The following is a 21,363-nucleotide window of genomic DNA, read 5'->3' as shown; positions in this document are numbered from 1 at the left end:
GGAAATGCCCAATGGCAGCTTTCTGGTTTTTACCTTTACTATATTAAAAGTTCATTTCTAAACAGCCAATGTGAAGAAGAAAACATTGATATTTATGTAGGGAGATCTTTGGGACAATACTATATCTTCTTTTGATCTATAGTGTTCGTTTTTTAATCTTCAGTTATCTAATTACATTGGTGAGGGAGCTAGGAGCTGACGATGGCCCCCAAATGCTAGCAGCGAAGTATATCCAAAGCTAACGTTACAAGTAACACCAAGATGCACATTAAATTCTATCCAAACCTACATCTCTCTCTTTGCTTCACTTACATATTATGTGTAGTGATATGAAATTGTCAGTACCGGACTGTTTTTGACCTATAAAAACAATTTCAGAGCATTCAGTCTAATAGTTTATTTCAGGGCTCAGCACATTTTCTGTAAAGGTATAGGTCGTAAATACTATAGGCTTGGCGGGCAGACAGTCTCTGTGGAAACTACTAACTGCCATTGTACCTGGAGGCCCACAATAAACAATACGTAAATGAATGAATGTGGCTGTGTTCCAATAAAACTTTATTTATGGACATGGAAATGTGAATTTCATGTAATTTTCACGTCTCATAATATTCTTTTGATTTTTTTTTCCAACTACTTAAAAATGTAATAAACGTTCTCGGCTTGGGGGCCATACAAAACCAAGCAGTGGCCTGAATTTCACCCACAAGCCATAGTTTGCCAACCCCTAGTTAAGCTGAAGTTGGCTGCCACTGCCTTTTGTAATTTCTGGTACCAAGAACTTTCTGTTCACTCTCCTAAAACCAATTTCATTATCTCCTCCAGAACTCCCCACCCCAAGCCTTGTTTCACCTTCTCATCTCCCTTCGTAATCCGAGTACTGCATTTGCTCACCCTGCCAGTGGACACCTGGGCAGCGTCGTCTTTGCTCCTCTCTCCTCCACTACCCGTGTCCAGCAGGTCTCAATTAGGAATTCTCAGTTCTTTCACCTCCTCTGAAACCTTCTGTTTGCTTCCACCCAGAGCCACTGCTTGATTCATGACCTCTTTGTCACCTGGACTGTTACAAAAGACCCTAGCTGGTCTCTTCACTTTTGTCATTTATCCTCTGTAATCCATCCTCCATCAGGCCACTACTGTTATTTTCCTAAACAGTTTTTATCATATCGGATCCTTCTTTAAAGCATCTTAGATTCTTCCCATGGGTCATAGGCTCTATAGGGTAAAGTTCCTATAGAATTTCATGGTCTAGTTCTGATGTAGCTCCCTCGCCAAGCCTATACTTAAGTCACACCCACCCCTCTTTATAAAGTTCACATCACTCTGTTTTCAGAGGTTATTCCTATGCCTGCAGGGCCTTGCCTTGCTTTTTCTCTGATTCTTGATTTCCTCCTTTATTCCATGAGGCTGAGCTCAGGTGCCACCTCAGCTGTGACACTTTCCATGACTCTACTTTTGCAGAATTGTCTCCTCTTCTGCATTTTCAGGTCTCTTGTGACATATATCTTGGGTATGGCATCCGTCGGAACAACTCAGTTATTTATAGGAAGGTGTCTCTACTATGTAGATGAATATGGGCTCCCTGGGGGTAGAAGCCATGCCCTAGTCTTCTTGCTTTACCCCTCTTGGCTACACAATATTTTAAAGTAATTATTTCAATCAAGATGTACTACGTATCTAATAACTTTCTTGGTTTACTTATGAAGTCGCAGAGATCTGATTACAGGGTTGCAGAATCCAGTGCCTTTGGGGCCAGGCTGGTGACTTAATGGCAGAAGTGGACAGAGTGAGGTCTGGGGTGAGCTAGCGAGGAAATGCCCCATCTCTGATCGTTGTGACCCAAGAGTGTGACAGGTGTTGCTGACGGTATTATTTTCCAAGAGAAATGAGAAAACTAAGATTTTTAATATAAATATCCCAGTTTTCCTTTTAATTAATTAATTAATTAATGGCTGCATTGGGTCTATGTTGCTGCGCGCGGGCTTTCTCTAGTTGTGGCGAGCAGGGGCTACTCTTTGTTGCGGTGCGCAGGCTTCTCGTTGTGGCTTCTCTTTTGTGGAGCCTGGGCTCTAGGCGCACAGGCTTCAGTAGTTGTGGCACGTGGGCTCAGTAGTTGTGGCACGTGGGCTCAGTAGTTGTGGCTCGCGGGCTGTAGAGCGCAGGCTCAGTAGTTGGTGCACAGGCTTAGTTGCTCCATGGCATGTGGGATCTTCCCGGACCAGGGCTCGAACCCGTGTCCCCTGCATTGGCAGGTGGACTCTTAACCACTGCACCACCAGGGAAGTCCCAGTTTTTCAATATGGGCAACTACAAATTCACCTTCTAAAGAAATACCTTGTGGGTACAACTTTTAAAATACCAACCTGTCTGTCGGCTGGATGTGGCCCTTGAGACCCCAGTTAGCAGCCCCCGATTGGTCACATCCCTTCATTAGCCACGGACAGGGCCTGGGAACCAGAGCGTGCAAGGCTGCCTGATGGGAGAAGGAGAAGGCCTTGCATGTGTGTGCTCTGTTCTCAGCCTGTGTTCATCCTGCCGTCTTGACACTCTGCCTCCTCCACCTGTTGGTGCTTAGCCACCTTCCAAGGTGTGAAAGCCAGACACCACAGAGAGTTCCATGGCTTTCCATCCTTTCTCCTCCCTGGTGACACCCACCGGGCCGTTAACTGGATGGGCTGGAGTGACCTCCTGTTCCGCCTCCTCCCCGGAGGTGGCTGAAACCATCTGGGAGAACATCCATCAGAACATCCATTCTTGATGGATGTTCTGGCTGTTTTTGCTGATGGCTGTTAGCGAAGGCTTTTGTTCCTAGTCAGAGCCCTGGTTTTCTAGTACACCAAGAATGAGAGGTTATTAACGCCCTTGGAGCTAGGAATTAAGTTGTCCTTCGGAGTTCCAGCCTGTCTGGGTGGTCAGTAACCACTTCAGAGAATCACATGAAACATTGCCTGCGGGGTTACCTAGGAAAGAGAATTTTAATAATTGATCGCTATATTTGGTCTCCTGTAAAGGATTGATTTCCCACCCTTCCCCCTACAGCCTTTTGCTGTCTGCTTCTCACTTGTATATGAATCAGCAGCAGCTCAATTCACCTGATGGCCTTTCTAAAATGCTTGCTCCTTCTTACTCAGTGTGATTACTGGCTGTTTAGCGGTATTAACACTTCGTGTAAACTTTTTAGTCTAAACTGTCCAGGCTTTTCTTTCCTTTAAAAACAAAGCAATAGAATAATACCAAAAATAAAAAAAGATCAAACCCAACCAAATTCTCTCTTTGGTCTTTTTCTGTGGGTCTGGGACCTGAGCTGCTGAGACCAGGAGCCTGGGGAGAGATGGCCTCGTTGGGTAGATCTGGGTGGGAACCTAGAATTAGCACGTTCCTAACCGTGTGGCGCTTTCCCATGTACAGAACACTGTCACATGGGTGGCTTGTGTGTTGCAACCACTTTGAGAAGAGGGCTCAGAGGAGCCGGTGGCCTTGCTCAAGGGCCGTGTTCAGGGAAGTGTCATGCCGTGCCTCTTGTAGGCTCTGGCTGCCTGGATGCGACCCTGTGACCTTGAGGCTGACAGAGGGACACTGACAGAAAGAAGAGGGAAGAAGAGGTTCCCCTCAAACTCACATAACTTGATAAAGTCCTCTGGGCCCAACACAAGAGGCAGCTGGCTTGTGTTGGATATATTATTATTAAGTAATAATATTGAGTACTCACTGTGTACTGTTAAATACCTGTTATGCTAGGACATTTAATTCTATCGGAAGTGACAGTTTTCATCCCCATTTTAGAGGCAGAAAGTAAACTTACTGTGCTCGAGAACAGACGGCAAGTTTGAACTTGGTCTACCTGACCATTGTCTCTGTTGGTTCTTCTGCTGAGTACCTCGCGGTGCCAAGGGGGAGGGGTTGGTAATGCATGACTTGACCCTTGTGACACGTGGGAATCCTTCCAAAACATTATCAACTGTGACAATCCTTTGTGGATTGACTGTCCTGTAAATCCTTTTGAAAATGTTTCCATTGTCAGTTCTCTGGACCAGTGGCTGTTGTGACAGGGGCTCACTACTTGAGAAGAGTTACTCGTCTGAATTTAGTGATAGGAACCTGCTCTGTGTGTTATATTATCAGGTGAATGTCCTTAAGGTCAAGGTTTTGAGCAGATGAGAAGGCAGGTAACTTGATAATTTAACAGTTGCCATTAAAACCAGGATTTTTCTGCTGAAATTCAGGTGGAGTTGATTTTTTAAAAATTTGTGACTAGACTATTTTACAAACGGAAAGAAGGAAAACAGGTTTCCCACGTGTGTGATAGTAGCACAGAATGAATCACTTGCTCTTTTTAAATAGGGTCTTCTACTGCTACAAATCTCATGGTCACCTTCACGCCTGGTGTTCAGGTCATAGCTTCCAGTTGTATCTGATACACGCATAGGATTTTGGACTTCCAAGACCTTAAAATTCTGTGTTTACCTATTTTTACAAGGGGAAAAAAAATCTAGATGTTTCGGTCCAGTTGAGGGTAGGTTGGTAGATTAATGCAGTCCATAATTGAATTTAACTTTGTCACGTGTCTCTCTCCTAGGGCAAACATATCCTGATCTTCTAAGGGAAGGAAGAACTGGATGTAAACTTTCCATGTTGAAGACATAGTAGTTAACCTTCCCCTTCATCGTCTCACAATTCTCCCACTTGAATTTTAACCCTAACTTCAGAATTTCCCAATTCTTTAATTTAGATGACTAATATCCCCTCTCCCGAACACATAAATTTTAGCAACTCCCAGAATTTAATCTGGGAAGTACTACTAAGAAACTGAGGTTTGCAGAAGTTAAGCAACTTGACCAAACACTCTGCTGTCCAGTAGTTGTGACTTTAAAAAGAGGAGAACAGTGGTGGCCAACTCTAGAGTCCACAGAGGATTACATGAGTTAATTACTACATGTAAAATGCTAACAGCAGTCCCTGGCACATGATTAGTTCTCAACAAGTGTAAGATACTGTTATTACTCTACATCTAGGAAGTAGCAGAGTTGATTTCTGTCTGGTTTCATTCATTCTTTCAGCAGACGTTTGTTGAGCACCTGCTATGTGCTATGTTCTGGGGAGATAGCCCATCATCTTAACCATTGTGCATTATTACTTCCAGTTTAATTTCAAGGAAGATGTTCTCCCCCTTTGTAGGAAATTGGAAAATAATGACACCAAAGAGATGATGATTCATGGTCCACCAACGTTTTGTCTTTAAATCTTCAAAATAAGCATCATGGGTGGGTATTGCTTAAAGAAAGGACATCTTGAAGTCATTCCTGTTGATCTCAAGATAGTGCTGACTTTTTGCTGGAGCCTATGATAAGAAGAGAATGTAGCTACTGATATAGTTGCTCACATTAAAAAAAAAAAATTGAACCTATTGACAGAATGATGCTTCTGAACTCAGGAAACACAGTTTTTCTCAGTTTACTTTTAGAGGAATTGGAGGTTTTATATATATTTAGTAAACAAAGCATTTGCCTTTGAAGAACAAAATGAAATATTTAAGTTGATAGAGGTCAAGCTTTTTAAAGCCAAAATAAATTGAGAAGAATCAGGTCTTTCTACTAAAGCTGTACTGAGTCAGGAATTTGAAATAATATGAAATATTGGATAGCAGTTGTGTGTTTTAAAAAGGCAGTGGCTTTAATTAAAATGACTATCATCTGGATAATAATCAGATATCTGACCAAACAGGCTTCCAGGTTTGGGGCTGCTGTCTTCCCTCTAGGTTGACGTTTCTGACTTCTTGATATTTCGTCAGTGTCGTTCACAAGCTGTATTTGCTTGAAATGGCAAAGGAAGTCCACCCTTGATTGTTCTTCACAGTTCCCTGGCTTTGATGAGTCATTGCTGGACAGCCTTCTCAACCAAGTGCCGATAAGAATACACACACAATAGAAAAATAAAACAACTGAAAGCTGAAGCAGAAAGAGCTGAGACTCTGCTGTATTTTAGCTGTGTGACCTTGTGTAAGCCACAGTATTCCTGGGCCCTGGGTTTCTCTTGCATAAAATAAAGTTTCTAGGGTCTCTTGCTGAAGTTAGGTCAACTTTGGAATTTAATATCCACCAAGAGAGATAGGAGATATACAGCACATTCAGGGGACAGTGATTCGTGATTTATGTAATTATAGTAGCTTTGTTGACTGTTGGAAAATAGCAGTGGCAGATGAGTCAGCCTGGCATGTAGCTATCGGAGATCAGTGATGCTTTTTTTGTTAAACTTATGCTTTAGTCAGGTTTTTTTTTTAGGTCCCAATGGTCAGGGTGATGCCAAGTTCCAGAAATAGAAGCTCAGATCTTGTTCAGAGGACACTGTGGAGGGGACGGTTGTCACGAACTTGTTTTCCTAGCCGAGCCTCCACTTTGGCTTTCCCTAGGGAAGATGTTAGTGGGTGACCACGGGGGTGTAACATCACCATCCAGCAAACCATCCGCCCCAAACATGTTGCTTGGAAGTCACTATCAGTGACAGAGAAGAGGCAGGTGGTATTTCAAATCTTCCTCTGCCTGATTTGGTTCTCCAAAAATCCATGTGAAAGGGAAACTCCAGACAAATGCATGTTCTGTATTAGGAGCTCCAGCTGCAAACACCTGGACTAAACGTGGGCTCCTCTAGAGACAGGCAGATCTGAACCATCCATCCTTCATCCTTCCTCTGGGTGCCTTCTCCAGTAGCTAGAGAAGCAGGGAGAGAATCCCCTTTCTGTCAGGCACGGACCCGAGCTTGCCTAATCTGCTTATTCCGTGCTTCCCCACACAGCCCAGCTGGTCCTCCCACCGACTGATGCAAATCCCCGTGTATAATAGGAAGAGGTTGGGCTGGGGGTCAAAGGAGGCCTCACTCTGAATCCCAGCAGCGCTCCTTCCTGGCTGTGGAACTTGGGATAACTTAACTTGGGCAGCAAGCATAGTGGTATTAATAGTCTTATGCAGGTAGTGTGTGTCTTCATTGTGTCGTCAAGAATTGCACTGTATTCTTTCTTAATTTTTTTTTACTGGAGTACAGTTGCTTTACAGTGCTGTTAGTTTCTGCTGTACAGCAAAGTGAATCAACTATACGTATACATCTATCCCCTCTTTTTTGGATTTCCTTCCCATTTAGGTCACCACAGAGCACTGAGTAGAGTTCCCTGTGCTCTACAGTAGGTTCTCAGCATTGTATTCTTAAACCTTGTGAAAACGCCTCCTCCTTAGAGGAGAGAGAGTGAAGGTGGGGCCGAAAACTAGACCTTGACCTTTTCCTCCCTTCATCCCTGAGAGGGTGTGGAGGCAGATTTGACCTCACAGAGATCAGCAGGGACCCTGCCTCCTACGAGGGACCCCCGCCGCGAGGACAATGATCTTCATATTCTGTAAGCAACGATCTACTTTAAAAAAAAAAAGAATCTTACACAAAACTGTCGTGTGTAAAATGAGTTAAAGACTTTCGTTTATAAAAATATGGTTAAGTTGAAATTTATAATAAACTCAGGAAGAATGATAAAGCAGTTTCAGTGAACAGAAATTTGAAATAACGGAGAGAGTAGATGACTTTTATGATCTTTTTCCTATTACATATAGATAAGTAATTGCAAAATTTTTTTAAACATATATTTGTATTTCCAAATAAAGTCCTTCAATCAGTTATTTATTTATTTATTTATTTATGGCTGTGTTGGGTCTTCGTTTCTGTGCGAGGGCTTTCTCCAGTTGCGGCAAGCGGGGGGCCACTCTTCATCGCGGTGCGCTGGCCTTACACTATCGCGGCCTCTCCCGTTGTGGAGCACAGGCTCCAGACGCACAGGCTTGGTAATTGTGGCTCACGGGCCCAGTTGCTATGTGGCATGTGGGATCTTCCCAGACCAGGGCTCGAACCCGTGTCCCCTGCATTAGCAGTCAGATTCTCAACGACTGCACCACCAGGGAAGCCCCAATTTTTTTTTTTTAATTCATTTATTTTTGGCTGCGTTGGGTCTTTGTTGCTGCGCGCGGGCTTTCTCTAGTTGTGGCGAGCGAGGGCTACTCTTGGATGCGGTGCACGGGCTTCTCGTTGCGGTGGCTTCTCTTGTTGCGGAGCACGGGCTCTAGGCGCGCGGACTTAAGTAGTTGTGGCACACGGGCTCAGTAGTTGTGGCACACGGGCCTGTCTGCTCTGTGGCATGTGGGATCCTCCCAGACCAGGGCTTGAACCCGTGTCCCCGGCATTGGCAGGCAGATTCTTAACCACTGTGCCACCAGGGAAGTCCCTCAAATGGTATTTTTTTAAACAGATCTTCTTCGAATCAAGTGATACTGGTCAAAGAGAAAAGATAGAAGGCTTATTATGCCAAAGCTGCCCAAAATATATAGACTAGCATGTATTTGTTCACATGTAACAGATGGGAATCAACTTTTAAATTATTGCACTTTTTTCCAAAATGCTTATACATTTAAAAAACGAATTTAAAGTAAATGTTAAAACATCTGAAATACCTCCGTAGAATCCCAAGGTTTGGTAGAAGACTGTTCAAAACACACTCCCTGAAGTCTTACAGCACTCAGATCTCAATTTGCTCTCTGTTTCCTGTTTGATTGTAGCGTATATACAGTTTTCAATACTGAAAGCTATTTGATATAAAAAATGGTGACATCTGAATAAGGTCTGCCGTCTGGTTGTCAGTGCTGGATCAGTGTCAGTTGCTTTGTTTTGATATTGTACTTGAGTGATATAAAATGTTGCTTTCGGGGGAAGTTGGGTGAAGGGTGCATGAGACTCTCTATACTACTTTTGCAGTTTACTCTGAGTTGATAATTATTTGAGAATTTAGAATTCTTTATAAAAAGTCATTTGAAAATGATCATTTTCTAATTAATTGTTAGGAGGGAGTACAACAGGACTGAGTGGTGTATATACCACACTTTTAAAGTGGATTTCCATCTATCTTACCTTATTTAAAAAAAAAGCATCTTTCTTTCCTTGCCACTGAGTCTGTATCCTCCACACTCACTCTGTCACCTACTGTGACACTGTTGAAATTTTGGAAAGAAAACACAGCCAATGGCAAATCAAGGAGAGCTCTCTTTCAGGAAAACTAATTTAGCTGCCGCTTAATTACTTAATAAGAAAATGGTGCCGAAACCCAAGAGTTCATTCTGCAGTCACCTGATACAGAAAAAGGTCTATGAATGATGTAGCATGTTTTTCTGAAGCATTCCTGTGCTCAAACCATTAGTAATTAGGCCAGAGAATATCAACAGGCCATGAGATCATAGGGCCAGACGTACAAATCAGCATGCCCTATAGTCTGTTGTGATGATGCAATGTGAGGAGTGTTATTCTACATGAGAAAAGATAAAGGAGTGAAGATAATTTTAAAAGAATAAACCTTTGATCCATTCACTTCTCCGTGTGTAAAGTAAAAGTGGTCATGGCAGTCATGAAATATAGTTCTCTGTTCTCTTGGATTTTACAGTGTGCTGTAAATTACTGCCTTGTTCTTTGATAAGATTGATGGTGGTTTTGCTCTATCACTTGGAGAAATGCAACAGAATTCCCTGAGCCAGCCATCTGTCTTCAATGTAATTGGCAAAAAGAGTGATCGTCTCGAGTGTTTTGACTAGAAATGTATTGGTGGGGTTGATCACGTCTATCAGACACCTGCGAAGGTGAGCTGACCTCAGCACATTGCTTTAGCAAATGTTTTAACATATGCTAGTAGAATTACATTAAAAAAAAAATCCATTTACTCCACCCAGCCTGTAAGGTCCTGTGCATTAAGTAGGGCATTCGTTCTGTGCCAGTTGTGAAGCCTGCCTGGGCTGACCTGAGGGACCAGGCTCTCAGCTCTCCAGACACCACTCTGTCTGACCGGCTTTTCTGGCTTCTCCTCCAGGGTTATCAATGCCGGGAAGAGCACACACAATGAAGACCAAGCCAGCTGTGAGGTGCTATCCGTGAAGAAGAAAGCAGGGGCCATTACCTCAACCCCAAACAGGAACTCAGCTAAGAGACGGTCCTCACTTCCCAACGGGGAGGGGCTGCAGCTGAAGGAGAACTCGGTAAGACCCTCCCTCATCCCCCGTTCTCGGGTGAGAGGAACGTGCACGCTGTGGCCCCGTCGTGGGATGTTCGGAATGGAAGAGAGAAAAGCCATGTCGCCAGAGTTAGTGGAGTGGCAGGTCTGTCTGTGCTCAGGGAATCACACCGTCACAGCGAAGGTGACACATGGAGTTAGGAAGAGCTGGTGTTGAATTCCCTGGCGGTCCAGTGGTTAGGACTCCGAGCTTCCACTGCTGGGGGCCCGGGTTCCATCCCTGGTTGGGGAACTAGGATCCCGCAAGCCGAGCAGCATGGCTAAAGTAAACAAACAAACAAACAAATAAATGGAACAGCTGGTGTTTAGGTTCTAAACCTTTAAAGTAAAGAAAACACCCATATCATATATGAGTTTTGCTGCAAGAATTAGTATATATGTTTGGTGGTTTTCAAGAAGCCACTTCAAGGTTTTTGTGAAGGAGATGGTCCCTGGAAACCTCTCAGACGGAGTGGGAGGAACTCTAGCCATCGGCTTGCGGCCCTGCTATGCATGACTCTGCCCCTCTCCTCCCCTTGCCTGCCCCTTAGAGTTGCCCAGTTGGAACCTTGCTTGATGCTCTTCCAAATTAATATTTGTTTCAACTGGCCCAAAGCCCTTGCATCCTGCGGGGCAGCCCTGCAGACCGAATGCCCTGTTGACAAACCACAGAGCGTTTCTCCTCTTTCCAATTTCTGGAGAACAAAGCAGACATCCTCGGAAGGTTCTGAAGAAGCTCTCAGAAAAGTATTGGGAATAATCAGCACTCTGTCCATCAGCAGATTTAGCCCTACAGAAAAGAGACATTAAATGGGATGACCCCAATGTGACTATTTATTCTAATGGTCTTATGATATTTTTGTATGTAAATTTTTACAGGATTGTAAAGGATCTAGGAACCTCTTCTTAGTCTAAGTGATAGTGTCTTATTGCATTTACGCTTAGGGAATAAGAGTACTGATTTGTTAGCATTAGTTCAACTTAGGGTTAGAAAACACAGTGACCTGTGGAAATTCATCAGTTGTACTTGCTTTCAAGGCTGAAGGAAGCACTGATTAGGCCTCTCCCAAAAAACGAGAGTCAGGGACCCAGATGGGCAGGACAAAATAATACTGGTTAAGTGCATGGGCTCTGGAGTAAGACGTTTCAGAACAGTCCATTGCTTAAAGCTGTTCAATTTGGGGATAGTTATTTATTCTTTGAGTCTCACCCTTTCTCTTCTCTAAAAAGGAAGAATAATAATGGTAACTACCAAATACAGTGGAAGAGGCTAGTTGCAAGTAAGAAATCCAACAGTCCATGTAAAGTCTTGAGCCAGTGTCATCATTAATAAATCTGTGATCAATGCTAGTGATTATTATCCTAAAGTCAGTTCTACTTCTGTAATCCTCTGCGGATAATGCCCACTGAGTTTTCATTCATTTGTAAACTGGAGATCACACAATGTCTTTTGTACCTTCTTGATGGACTTATTTTGAGGATTGAGTTTTTATGGAAAAGGGCTCAGAAAATGTGAGACATTAGTGATAATTGGGTATGGGTGCCAGTGACTTAATGTTGCTCTTTCCCCTGGCAGGTCTCCTCTGCCACTGGATATAAAGTGATTTCTGTAAAACTAAGTCAGTGTTGACATTTGGCTGAAGGCCTGTGGGTGATGGCGTTTTCCCTCGTTGCTAAATTCCTCCTAGAAGTGGAACCAGGAGTAACTTTTTACCTTTCTTTCCTTAAGAACAGTGAAACCAGCGCATAAGCCCTTTAGGATGGAGCCAGGGCCCTCCTTTGTGATGGCTCTGAACCTCTGTGGGGTCCCTGAGCCACTAGGAGGCAGCAAGGACATGCCATGCAGAGCCGGCACCTCTCCCCCTGCATTCCTGCCTTGGCCACAGCAGCTTCACTTCTACCTGCCTTATATATTAGGCTACTTAATAGAGTTTAAGGCAAGAGCTGTGCTGCCTTTTTCCTTTGAGTTGTGGGAAATTATACATAAAATAAAAGTTACCATTTTAACCATTTTTAGGTGTATAGTGCAGTGGCATCAAATACATTCATATTGTTGTGCAACCATCAATATCATCCACCTGCTGAGCTTTTTCATCTTCCCAAACTGCAACTCTGTACCCATTAAACACTAACTACCCCTTCCTTCTCTCCCCCTTCCCCTCCCCGCCCCCCGTCCCTGGCAACTACCATTCTATTTCCTGTCCCAGTGAATTTGACTACTCTAGGGACCTCCTATAAGTGGAATCATATAATATTTGTCTTTTGTAGTTGGCATATATCACTTACCATAATGTCTTCAAAGATTATCCATATTGTAGAATGCGTCATAATCTTATTCCTTTTTAAGGCTGAATAATATTCTGTTGTGTGCATACTTAACCATTTTGTTTATCCCTTCATCCATCGACGGACACTTGCTTTCATTGTCTATTGTGAATGTTACCACTATGAACATGGGTGTTTGAATACCTCTTTGAGTCCCTGCTTTCAATTCTTTTGAATATACACCCAGAGTGGAATTGTTGGGTGATACGGTAATTCTGTTCAATATTTTGAGGAACCACCATGCTGTTTTGCACAACAGCTGCACCATTTTACATTCCCGCCAGCAGTACACAAGGGTTCCAATTCCTGCACATTTTTGCCAACACTTGTTAATTTCTGTTTTTCTAAATTAATAGCCGCCGTAATGAGTGTGAAGTGGTACCTCATTGTAGGTATGTATTTCCCATGATTAGCGATGTTGAACATCTTTTCACGTGCTTCTTATTGGCCAGATATATCTCCTTTAAAGAAATGTCTGTTCACGCCCTTTGCCCATTTTAAAATTAGGTTGTGTGTTTCATTGTTGTTGTTTGTGCTGCTTTCTAAAAGCTTGAAAAGCATAATCTAGTGCGCCAGGTGACTCACTGAGTGCGGGCTGTGTTCCAGGAACTGGATGCTGAGGATTCGGCAGGGAATAAAACAGACAACAATCCCTCCCTACAGGGAGCTTGCGTTCTTTGACGGCGACAAACAATTCAAATATATAGCGAGGCAGATAAACACTACAGAGAAAAACAAGGTAGGGAAGCAGTAATAATAGGAAGCATGAGGTGCAGGGTGGTTAAAGGAGGTGTGAGAATGTAACACTGGGGCAAAGACCTGAAAGGGCAGCTGTTGGGAGGGAGAGCCTTCTGACATCCTAGGCAACTGTAAGAACGCTGAGGCAGGAACAGGCTTGCAGTTTCTCAAAGAATCTGCCAGGAAGCCCATGCGTCTGGAGCAGACATAGTAAAGCCTGAATTGCAGGTGACATTGTCAGAAAGGTTATAGAGGAGGGAGGCAAAGTGGCAGGACCTCAAGGCCATTATCAGGACTTTGGCTGCTACGCTGAGTGAACAGTTTTGCTAGCAGAGGTCACTGGATATACTGCTTAAAAGAGGCCGGTGATTTTTGCCATCTAAAGACATCCCTTAACTCAGATACGGTGACACTGAGGAAAGGGCAGTGACAGCATAGGGCCCAGGGCAAGAAAACATCCGCAGGAGACAAGTAAGGTGGGTCTCCCCCTTTCCCCCTGTGATTCTCTTCCTTCACCCAGCAAATGTGTGCTGAGCTCTTAGTCTGCACCCTGGGCCTTGGGGCTGAGGAGATGAACTCGGTACAGTTCCCATCCCCCTCGAGCAGAGCTGGGGAGGGGAGGAGGCGTTGATAAGCAGCAGCACTACAGTGGAGTGAGTTTTAGGGGAAAGAAGAAGTCCAGGTTGTGTGAATGCCTAGCTCAGATTGGCCCCTGGTGGTTTGGGGAACAGTGGAGGGGAGAGCCTGGGTCAGGTGAGGGAAGGCTCCCTGGAGAAGTGACATTTGAGCTGTCGGAATTAACCAAGCAAATAAGAGAAAGGGGAGCTCCTGACAGATGGAACGTGCAAATGCGGAGACAGGCTGGCGTGAGGGTACGTGGGGCATGTCTTCCCGTGTTTGGGAGCACGTGTAGTCACTTGGAGGGGAATGAGACAGGAGCAGCAAGCAGCTGTCACACGTGAGGGCCATTGAATGCCCTAATAAGCTGGAATTTTAACCAGTGACTTTAGACGAGGGCATAACGGACTCATGACAGTGGGGGGGCTGACTTGGAAGACCAGGGGAGCACACCTAGAGGCTGGGACACCTAGGAATCTGGCTCGTGCAGAAATCTGGGTGAGAAATGATGAAAGCTCGAAATAAGGCAGTGATTAGAGCAAGGGGCAGGCTCGGAAGAGATGATGTGAGAGGTACTGTTGAGGTGACCAGGTGACCAACTATGTGGGGCAGGGGAGTGTGGGAGATGCCAGGTTTCAGCCACTGGGTGCTGGTCCTTGAAAGTGGACCCCTGGGGCAGGCACAGGTTCAAGGTGAGGAGATGGGCGGAAATGGCGACTTGAGTTTTGAGGATGCTAACTTTCCAGGGGGGAGTGTTTTGTAGGAAGTTAGAGCTGAGGGATTGGAGCTCAGAGCAAGTCCAGGGGGGCTTAGAATTCAGGAGTTACAAGCCCAAGGGAATTCCGAGAAGAGAGGGGAGTTGTCCGGAGCAGAAGTAGCTGTGTGGCTGTGGGCCACAGAGAGGTTAAGAAAGATAAGGATGAAAAAATGGCAAATACTATTATAAGCAAGAAATGCAGCAACAGGATAAATAATGGCATCATTATTTCATTTGCAAACAGAGAGTTGACAGGCATGAAGGATGGTGAAAGGAAGATGCATGGACTCTCTCCAGAATACATGTGATGAATTTCTCCCTCCTTTTCGACCTCTTCATCCCCAACAAACTTCGTACAGTCAAAATAAATATTTCCACAAGACTTCTTTAACGTATAATATCACCTTCATCTTACTTGGAGATTGAAGAAAGCCTAAACTTTCCTGTAAGATCACATTAGATTCACCATGAAAAGAGGAATTATCACAGGAATTTTTTTGTATGTTAGAAACATGGGGGGGACTTCTCTGGCGGTCCAGTGGTTAAGACTCCGCACTTCCACTGCAGGGGGCGCAGGTTCGATCCCTGGTAGGGGAACTAAGATCCCGCATGCCACGCAGTATGGCCAAAAAAAAAGAAAGAAAGAAAGATCAGTGATGTGCAAGGAATTCAATTCAGCAGGAGCCTAACTTTGTATTTGATAACATAGGGTAGTTGGGTAGCAGTGAGATGATTATTTATCACTACAGATAATTGATTGGTATAAAGATTATAAGACAACCTTAAATTTTTTAAAACTTTTTATTTTATATTGGAGTATAGTTGATTAGCAATGTTGTGTTAGTTTCCGGTGTACAGCAAAGTGATTCAGTGATACATATACATGTATCTCTTCTTTTTCAAATTCTTTTCCCTTTGAGGTTGTTACAGAATATTGAGCAGTGTTCCCTGTGCTCTACAGTAGGTCCTTGTTGGTTAACCATTTTAAATATAGCAGTATGTACCTGTCAGCTTTAAGCCATCCGTCATGCCAACTTATAGAGAATTATTTTATCCTATTAGTACAAGTAATTGTGTAGCCAAAGGAGTCAAATTAATCCTCCTGTTTTAAAATAAACTTAAAAAAGATTTTGGTGGATAAAATAACATACACTCTGTTTTGCTTCTCGTAGCTTCCACAAGGCATTTGCTGAAGGAGCATTGTTTCCTATATTTGGGTGAGCTCTTGACAGCAGCGCCTTGCTTATAAGAAAGAAAATACAAATTAATTTCAGGTTCCATCTACATATAAAGGAAAATGTCAGGAGCAGAAGAAGCCATGTTCGAGAGAAGTCATAAAACTTAAAAGGAATACAAAGAAAAGAGTTCCAAGGTGTTCTGTGCTATAGATTTTTAGCCTGAAGAAATGCAGTGGGATATGGTGAATTACTGATTGTATTCTCCCTTAAAAAATACTCGGCAATGGATCTAGTTTTTTCTTTTTAATTTAGAGTTTAGTGATATAATTAGTGAAATAAAGAAAGAAACATTTCTCTTTCGAGGAATAAGGAAGAGAAGTTTTGAGATCACTGGATATGAAGTGGCTATGAAGGAGCGAAGGATGTTTTCTGTGACAAGTTGGGGGTGGACTTTTCCTGTGCCGGCATCACATTGGTGTCTGAAGAACCTTTAGCCCACAGTCAGGCAGGTAGGAAATCGATACTCCGTGGCAATGTGCAATCCTCTCAACATTCCTACGCCTCTGATTATTTGTTTGGGGACATAGGGTGTATAGCTAGGAAAGAAGAGAATCTAGAATGCCAGCATTTCTTAAAGACATTGTCATAGAATCGTCCCTTAGGGAAGATGCTGTAAGCTTGTTGAGGGCAACACCCTCTCCCCCAGCATCCTCTTGCCTTCCTCCTACTGAAGCCTTTTTAATTCACCTGATCATGACTTGTGGGAACTAATCACCATTACTAGGTTTTCTTTCCTTTAATTTGAAAGGTGTTAAGAAGTCTTTATTTATTGTACTGATTGCCACCACAAGTGAAAACAGCTTTTCCAAGAGCTTTTGTTTTTCAGTTCCCAGGTACCTAGTCATTCTAGGAATGGGATAAAAAGAGGACCATAGCATATCGCTTCTCTGGGGAGGGAGAAAGAGTTCACTCTTAAGGGCATCTTATAACCTTAGTATTAAGATGATCTTATGTAAGATGTGTGGGTGGGAGATAAGGCATTGTGGCAATAACCAGGACATTCTCCCCCCACATCTGACTCCCTGTTTTGAAAGAGATTATTTTTGGCTTAAGCCGAATCTTGTGGACACACGCATTCTAAGTCTTATTTCCCTCAGAGCCCCCTTATGTTGTTTTAGTCAAAACAAATCAAAGTATGTGGTTTCAGTGTCTGTTAGTTCAGTGTCTAATTACAATAACAGGAGATGGCTGTGTCCACATCACGGCCAAGTTCATCAGCAGGGAAGAGGAAAGCTGATTATCTTTCTCAGCAGAGGATAGGGCAGCACTGTGGGAATTCCAGGCAAATAGGATCAAATTGGGGTGGGGAGAGGTAAAAAGGAAATGAGAAGGGGCTATTTCAACTCTCTGGAGTGAAGATTTGCTCTTCTTTTTATCTGTTTTCTGTAAGAAGGACTCAGTCAGCACCCCCAGAACATTAAATGAAGGTTTCCCGTGGTTCCATAGTGGCAGCCCTTCTGGGGCATTTGGCCACGTGTGGCTGTCTGCTTCCTGCAATGATGTCAGCTATAAAAAACAGTAGGAGCGTCCTTTTATTTCTCTCATTGTGTTTATTACTCTAAATTTTCCTTCTCAGCTAAGGTCTTTGTTCTGAGCATGTCAAGAAAAACATAACCTTTCCATTTATCTACTTAGATTTTTTGAAGCTGGCGTGCAGTGGATTCTCTCAAAACTCTTATCTCTTGGTTCCAGGGATTAGAACTTTTGCCAGTGATTAAGAAGAATGACTTTACAACTAGGAATTGTTCAGGCTGATGTCAGTTAGAATAACTTTACAGTTCCCTCCTCAGTGGGTGTTGATTCACTCTGAAGACCAGGTTTGACCAAGATGTACGTAGTTGCTGAGAACGCAACTCAAACTTGGTTCCTCAATAGATTTTCCCACTGTGGCAAATCTTAAGGCTAAAAGAAAATAAATGGTGCTGAGATGGAAATTTCTCCTTGTTTCACTTGTAATCTGATTTCCCCAGAGCTTTAGGTGGGACGAACATTGGCAAGAGCAATAAGCTCTTGAGATTTTCTTTTCTTCTTCTTCTTCTTTTTTTAAAACCCAATATTTGGCATTCATGTGCCAGACACAGCACTGATCTTAGTGCTTTGCCAATATTAATTCCTTTAACCTCATAATACATACATAAGTATGTACTATTCTTATCTTTATTCTACCAATGAGGAAACCGAGGCACAGAACTGGAAAGTGTGGAGCTTGGGTTCAACCCAGGCAGTCTGGCCTCCGAGCCTGTACACACTGGTAACATGCTGCCTCTTTATCCATTAGCAGCTGGGAAATATGGCAGGGAAATCTCCTTGGAAAAGTATGAAATGAAAGAAGAACAACTCCTACTGTTGAGATGTATGATTTCAATATAATTTGATGCTAAAATTTTTCTCATTTCCATTAGGATTTCTGTTTTGAATTAGGAGTTATTTAGCAGTCTCCCCTGTCAGCTCAGAAACTGGATAACAGCTCTTACTGATTCAGGTGAAGAACACAATGGAAATGAAATTGTTCATCATCTTATAGTCCATTTTTTTCTTGCTAAATTATTGAAGACCATTGTTTGCCTGAAACCATGGCAAGTAGAAAAAGCCTTTGGATTGAACAATAATGAGTGCCTTGAGTTTGAATCCCAGTTCTGCCACCCACTAGACGTTACCTTGTGAAAGTTAGATGACCTCTTGATGCCTCAGTTTCCTCATCTGCTAATTGGGGGTAATAGTTCCTGCTTCATAAGATTATTAGAATTAAATGAGTTAAAAATAATGAAAAGTGGGACTTCCCTGGTGGCGCAGTGGTTAAGAATCCGCCTGCCAATGCAGGGGACATGGGTTTGAGCCCTGGTCCGGGAAGATCCCACGTGCCGCAGAGCAACTAAGCCCGTGCGCCACAACTACTGAGCCTGCGCTCTAGAGCCCGCAAGACACAACTACTGAGCCCGCATGCCACAACTGCTGAAGCCTGCGTGCCAAGAGCCTGTGCTCCGCAACAAGAGAAGCCGCTGCAGTGAGAAGCCCGCGCACCGCAATGGAAAGTAGCCCCCGCTCGCTGCAACTAGAGAAAGCCCGTGCACAGCAACGAAGACCCAACGCAGCCAAAATAAATATATTAATTAATTTTTTAAAATACGAAAAATGCTTAGAATAGTGTTTGGCATGTAGTAAATGCTCAATTAATATTATCTGTTGTTATTCTAACAGTGGAGTTTGCAGCTGCATTTCAATATTATTTTGCATTACTTGTGTTTCTACTGTAAACTAACTTAAGGAGAAGCTTTTGATGTATAGAATAATAGTTGGAGAACATTCCCGAGCTAATTTTTGAGTCTAGAATAAAGCATAACACAACTTAGCCAAAACGATCACCAACTTTATACTTCCCGTCTCTCAGAAATTTTTATTTAATAGTGTTTTTACATATGGCACTAAATTGCCATTTAAAAACAAAAACCAAACATACTTATCCTACATCTTATTGTCTCATAAAGTGGAAGAATCGAATCAAAGAAATCTGTGTTTAGTATTATCAGATCCTGAGAAGGAAGCAGTGCTCTTTTACGTATATGAGAATAAGAGATCTTTCTCATTAGGGAACAAAATATTGGAATAATTTAGTCAGAATGAGACGTATGTTAAGAACAAACTAACTGTGCTGTATGGGCATGATTCCAAGTGGACAGCAGTAGAACGTGGGCCCAAGGAAGGACTTGTCACGACGTTTCTACACATCTTAGCTTCATCATCGGCGGATTTATTCTTCCACCTCATACTGTGCTGCTGTGAGAGCACATGAACTGGTGACTGAAAGCTCTGTGGATGAAATGCCGAAAAACAGATACTCTAATTCTGCATCCTCATCCTTGCTGTGATACCTTGAAGCCTGGCCGGAAACTTGGTGGAAATCAAGTCATACAGTAGCTTATAGTGGGGATTAGAGGAGTATGTCAGCCCTCTGTTTCCCCAATGGAAGATAAGTCATCCCTCTTCTTGGGCAAGAAAGGAGGGAGGCAAGTGCGTACCATGTTCATACTGAGCCTTTTGTAAAATTGACGAAAGGATTTAACTCAAAGTGGGATTTCCACATTTGTGATATTCCTTTCATGCTGTCCTCAGGTTATCTGAATACCTGGTGGGTTGGGACAGGGAGGGGAAGTTGAGGGTGAAGTTAGTGGTGAACCTGTGTCTTCAGGGAAGGCAACCAGGAGGATGACACCACTTTTTCCTGTAGGACAGCTGTTTCTAGAGTAGCCATCTCCAAGCCATCAGTTAAAGACAGGTTTTTTGAGTATATACCCTTAATATACGTGTTCATTTATTGATATATAGCCATACTACTGAATATCCATCTAGTATATATTTAACAATTATAAAAACATGTTAAGTATTTAAAATATAATATAAAGGCAATAAAGATGAAAAAGCAATATTTTAAAATATAACAGCTAACAGTTACAGGGTGTTGATCATATGCCAGGCATTGTTCTGTGTGTTTTTCATGCAGTAACCCATTTACTGTCTTGTTAAGAGCAGAGACTTCTTGTTTCCATTAGCTTTTATATCTCAAGGCACAATTCATCATTAACAATCACAAGTATAATTCCATATTTCAACTGTCTGCTTGAGCACATCAGATACTTTTGGCTAGAATGGTTATTATTATTGTCAGATATGACTAGTTGTCATTGCTTGGAGTGGGAAGTGCCAGGTGTGACATGCTCTTTTATTGCTTATGTTTTCTATCAGCAATTTCTTTGCAGGGATTCTTAGAAACCTCTATTTTGTGAGGGATAACTGAGTTAAAAACTTCATAATATAATGTGCAAGACCACTCCGTTGGGAGCACATGTACCCAGGAATAGGTCGCGATAAGCCAGAGCTAACAGAAGTGCCAGGGTACCAATGCTCCATCATGTCCTGGAGACTTACCGACCCCGTGAGGGCACCAGTGTCAGCCTGTATGAGAAATACTAGCCAAGGTTAATTTTCTTCCACATTAGGTGAAACAATATGAAATAATTTCTAATTCTAACGTTCTCCTCTTACATGCCGACTGAGCATTTTAAACTCCCCCTCGATTTTGCGTGCTCTCTTGTGGAAAGCGCTCATCTGGAAGGGAGAGCGGTGAAGCGGGCTTGCAAACTGTGAGCGCTTGTGCGGTGGGTATGCGATGCAAAGCCTGGTTTCTTTGAGCTGGTACCAGTGTGTCAAACCTCATTCTTTGGTATTCTTTGTGTTTCCTACCTTACATCTCAACACTTGTGTCGGGCTCCACAGGAAACATTTGAGGTTTTCTCTAGAATCTCCCCTTCTTTGTCAGCATGCTGGAGGAGGGGCTGCCTCATTGTCTCCTACATGGCTCACGAAGGCTGTTTTGCCTGTGGGTCCCCCACAGCTGAGGGGCATGTGATGTGGCTCCTGTTTCAATAGGGCTAAAACCGAGGCTATGGCTTTTTGACGTCCTTGCTTAGCTGTGCTGGAATTACAACTGCAGCTGCATGGACACAAGCTGCTTGCCTTCGAACTTATTTTAGCTTGTTGTTCGGTGGATACATTTCTGTTTGGTGCAATCTTATACTTGTTGAAAGGCCCAAGGAACCCTTCCCAGTTAAAACTTACTAAGTTCTGGCATT

At 43.1% G+C, this 21,363-nt stretch overlaps 1 protein-coding gene across 2 annotated transcripts in view; it reads left to right on the top strand.

Moving 5' to 3' along the window:
* The window catches only part of PPM1H (protein phosphatase, Mg2+/Mn2+ dependent 1H), a 265,292-nt gene that overhangs the window by 88,617 nt on the left and 155,312 nt on the right, over positions 1-21,363 (top strand). For both annotated transcript variants that reach the window (XM_068560262.1, XM_068560261.1), the window contains exon 2: positions 9,881-10,046. In XM_068560262.1, the coding sequence (XP_068416363.1) occupies positions 9,881-10,046 (166 nt within the window). The remainder of the gene's footprint in view (positions 1-9,880; positions 10,047-21,363) is intronic.

This window comes from Eschrichtius robustus, chromosome 13 (assembly GCF_028021215.1).
Source record: "Eschrichtius robustus isolate mEscRob2 chromosome 13, mEscRob2.pri, whole genome shotgun sequence".
NCBI classification, from domain to species: Eukaryota; Metazoa; Chordata; class Mammalia; order Artiodactyla; family Eschrichtiidae; genus Eschrichtius; species Eschrichtius robustus.
The sequence above is the reverse complement of the archived record's forward strand: the minus strand, read 5'-3'. Positions and strand labels throughout refer to the sequence as shown.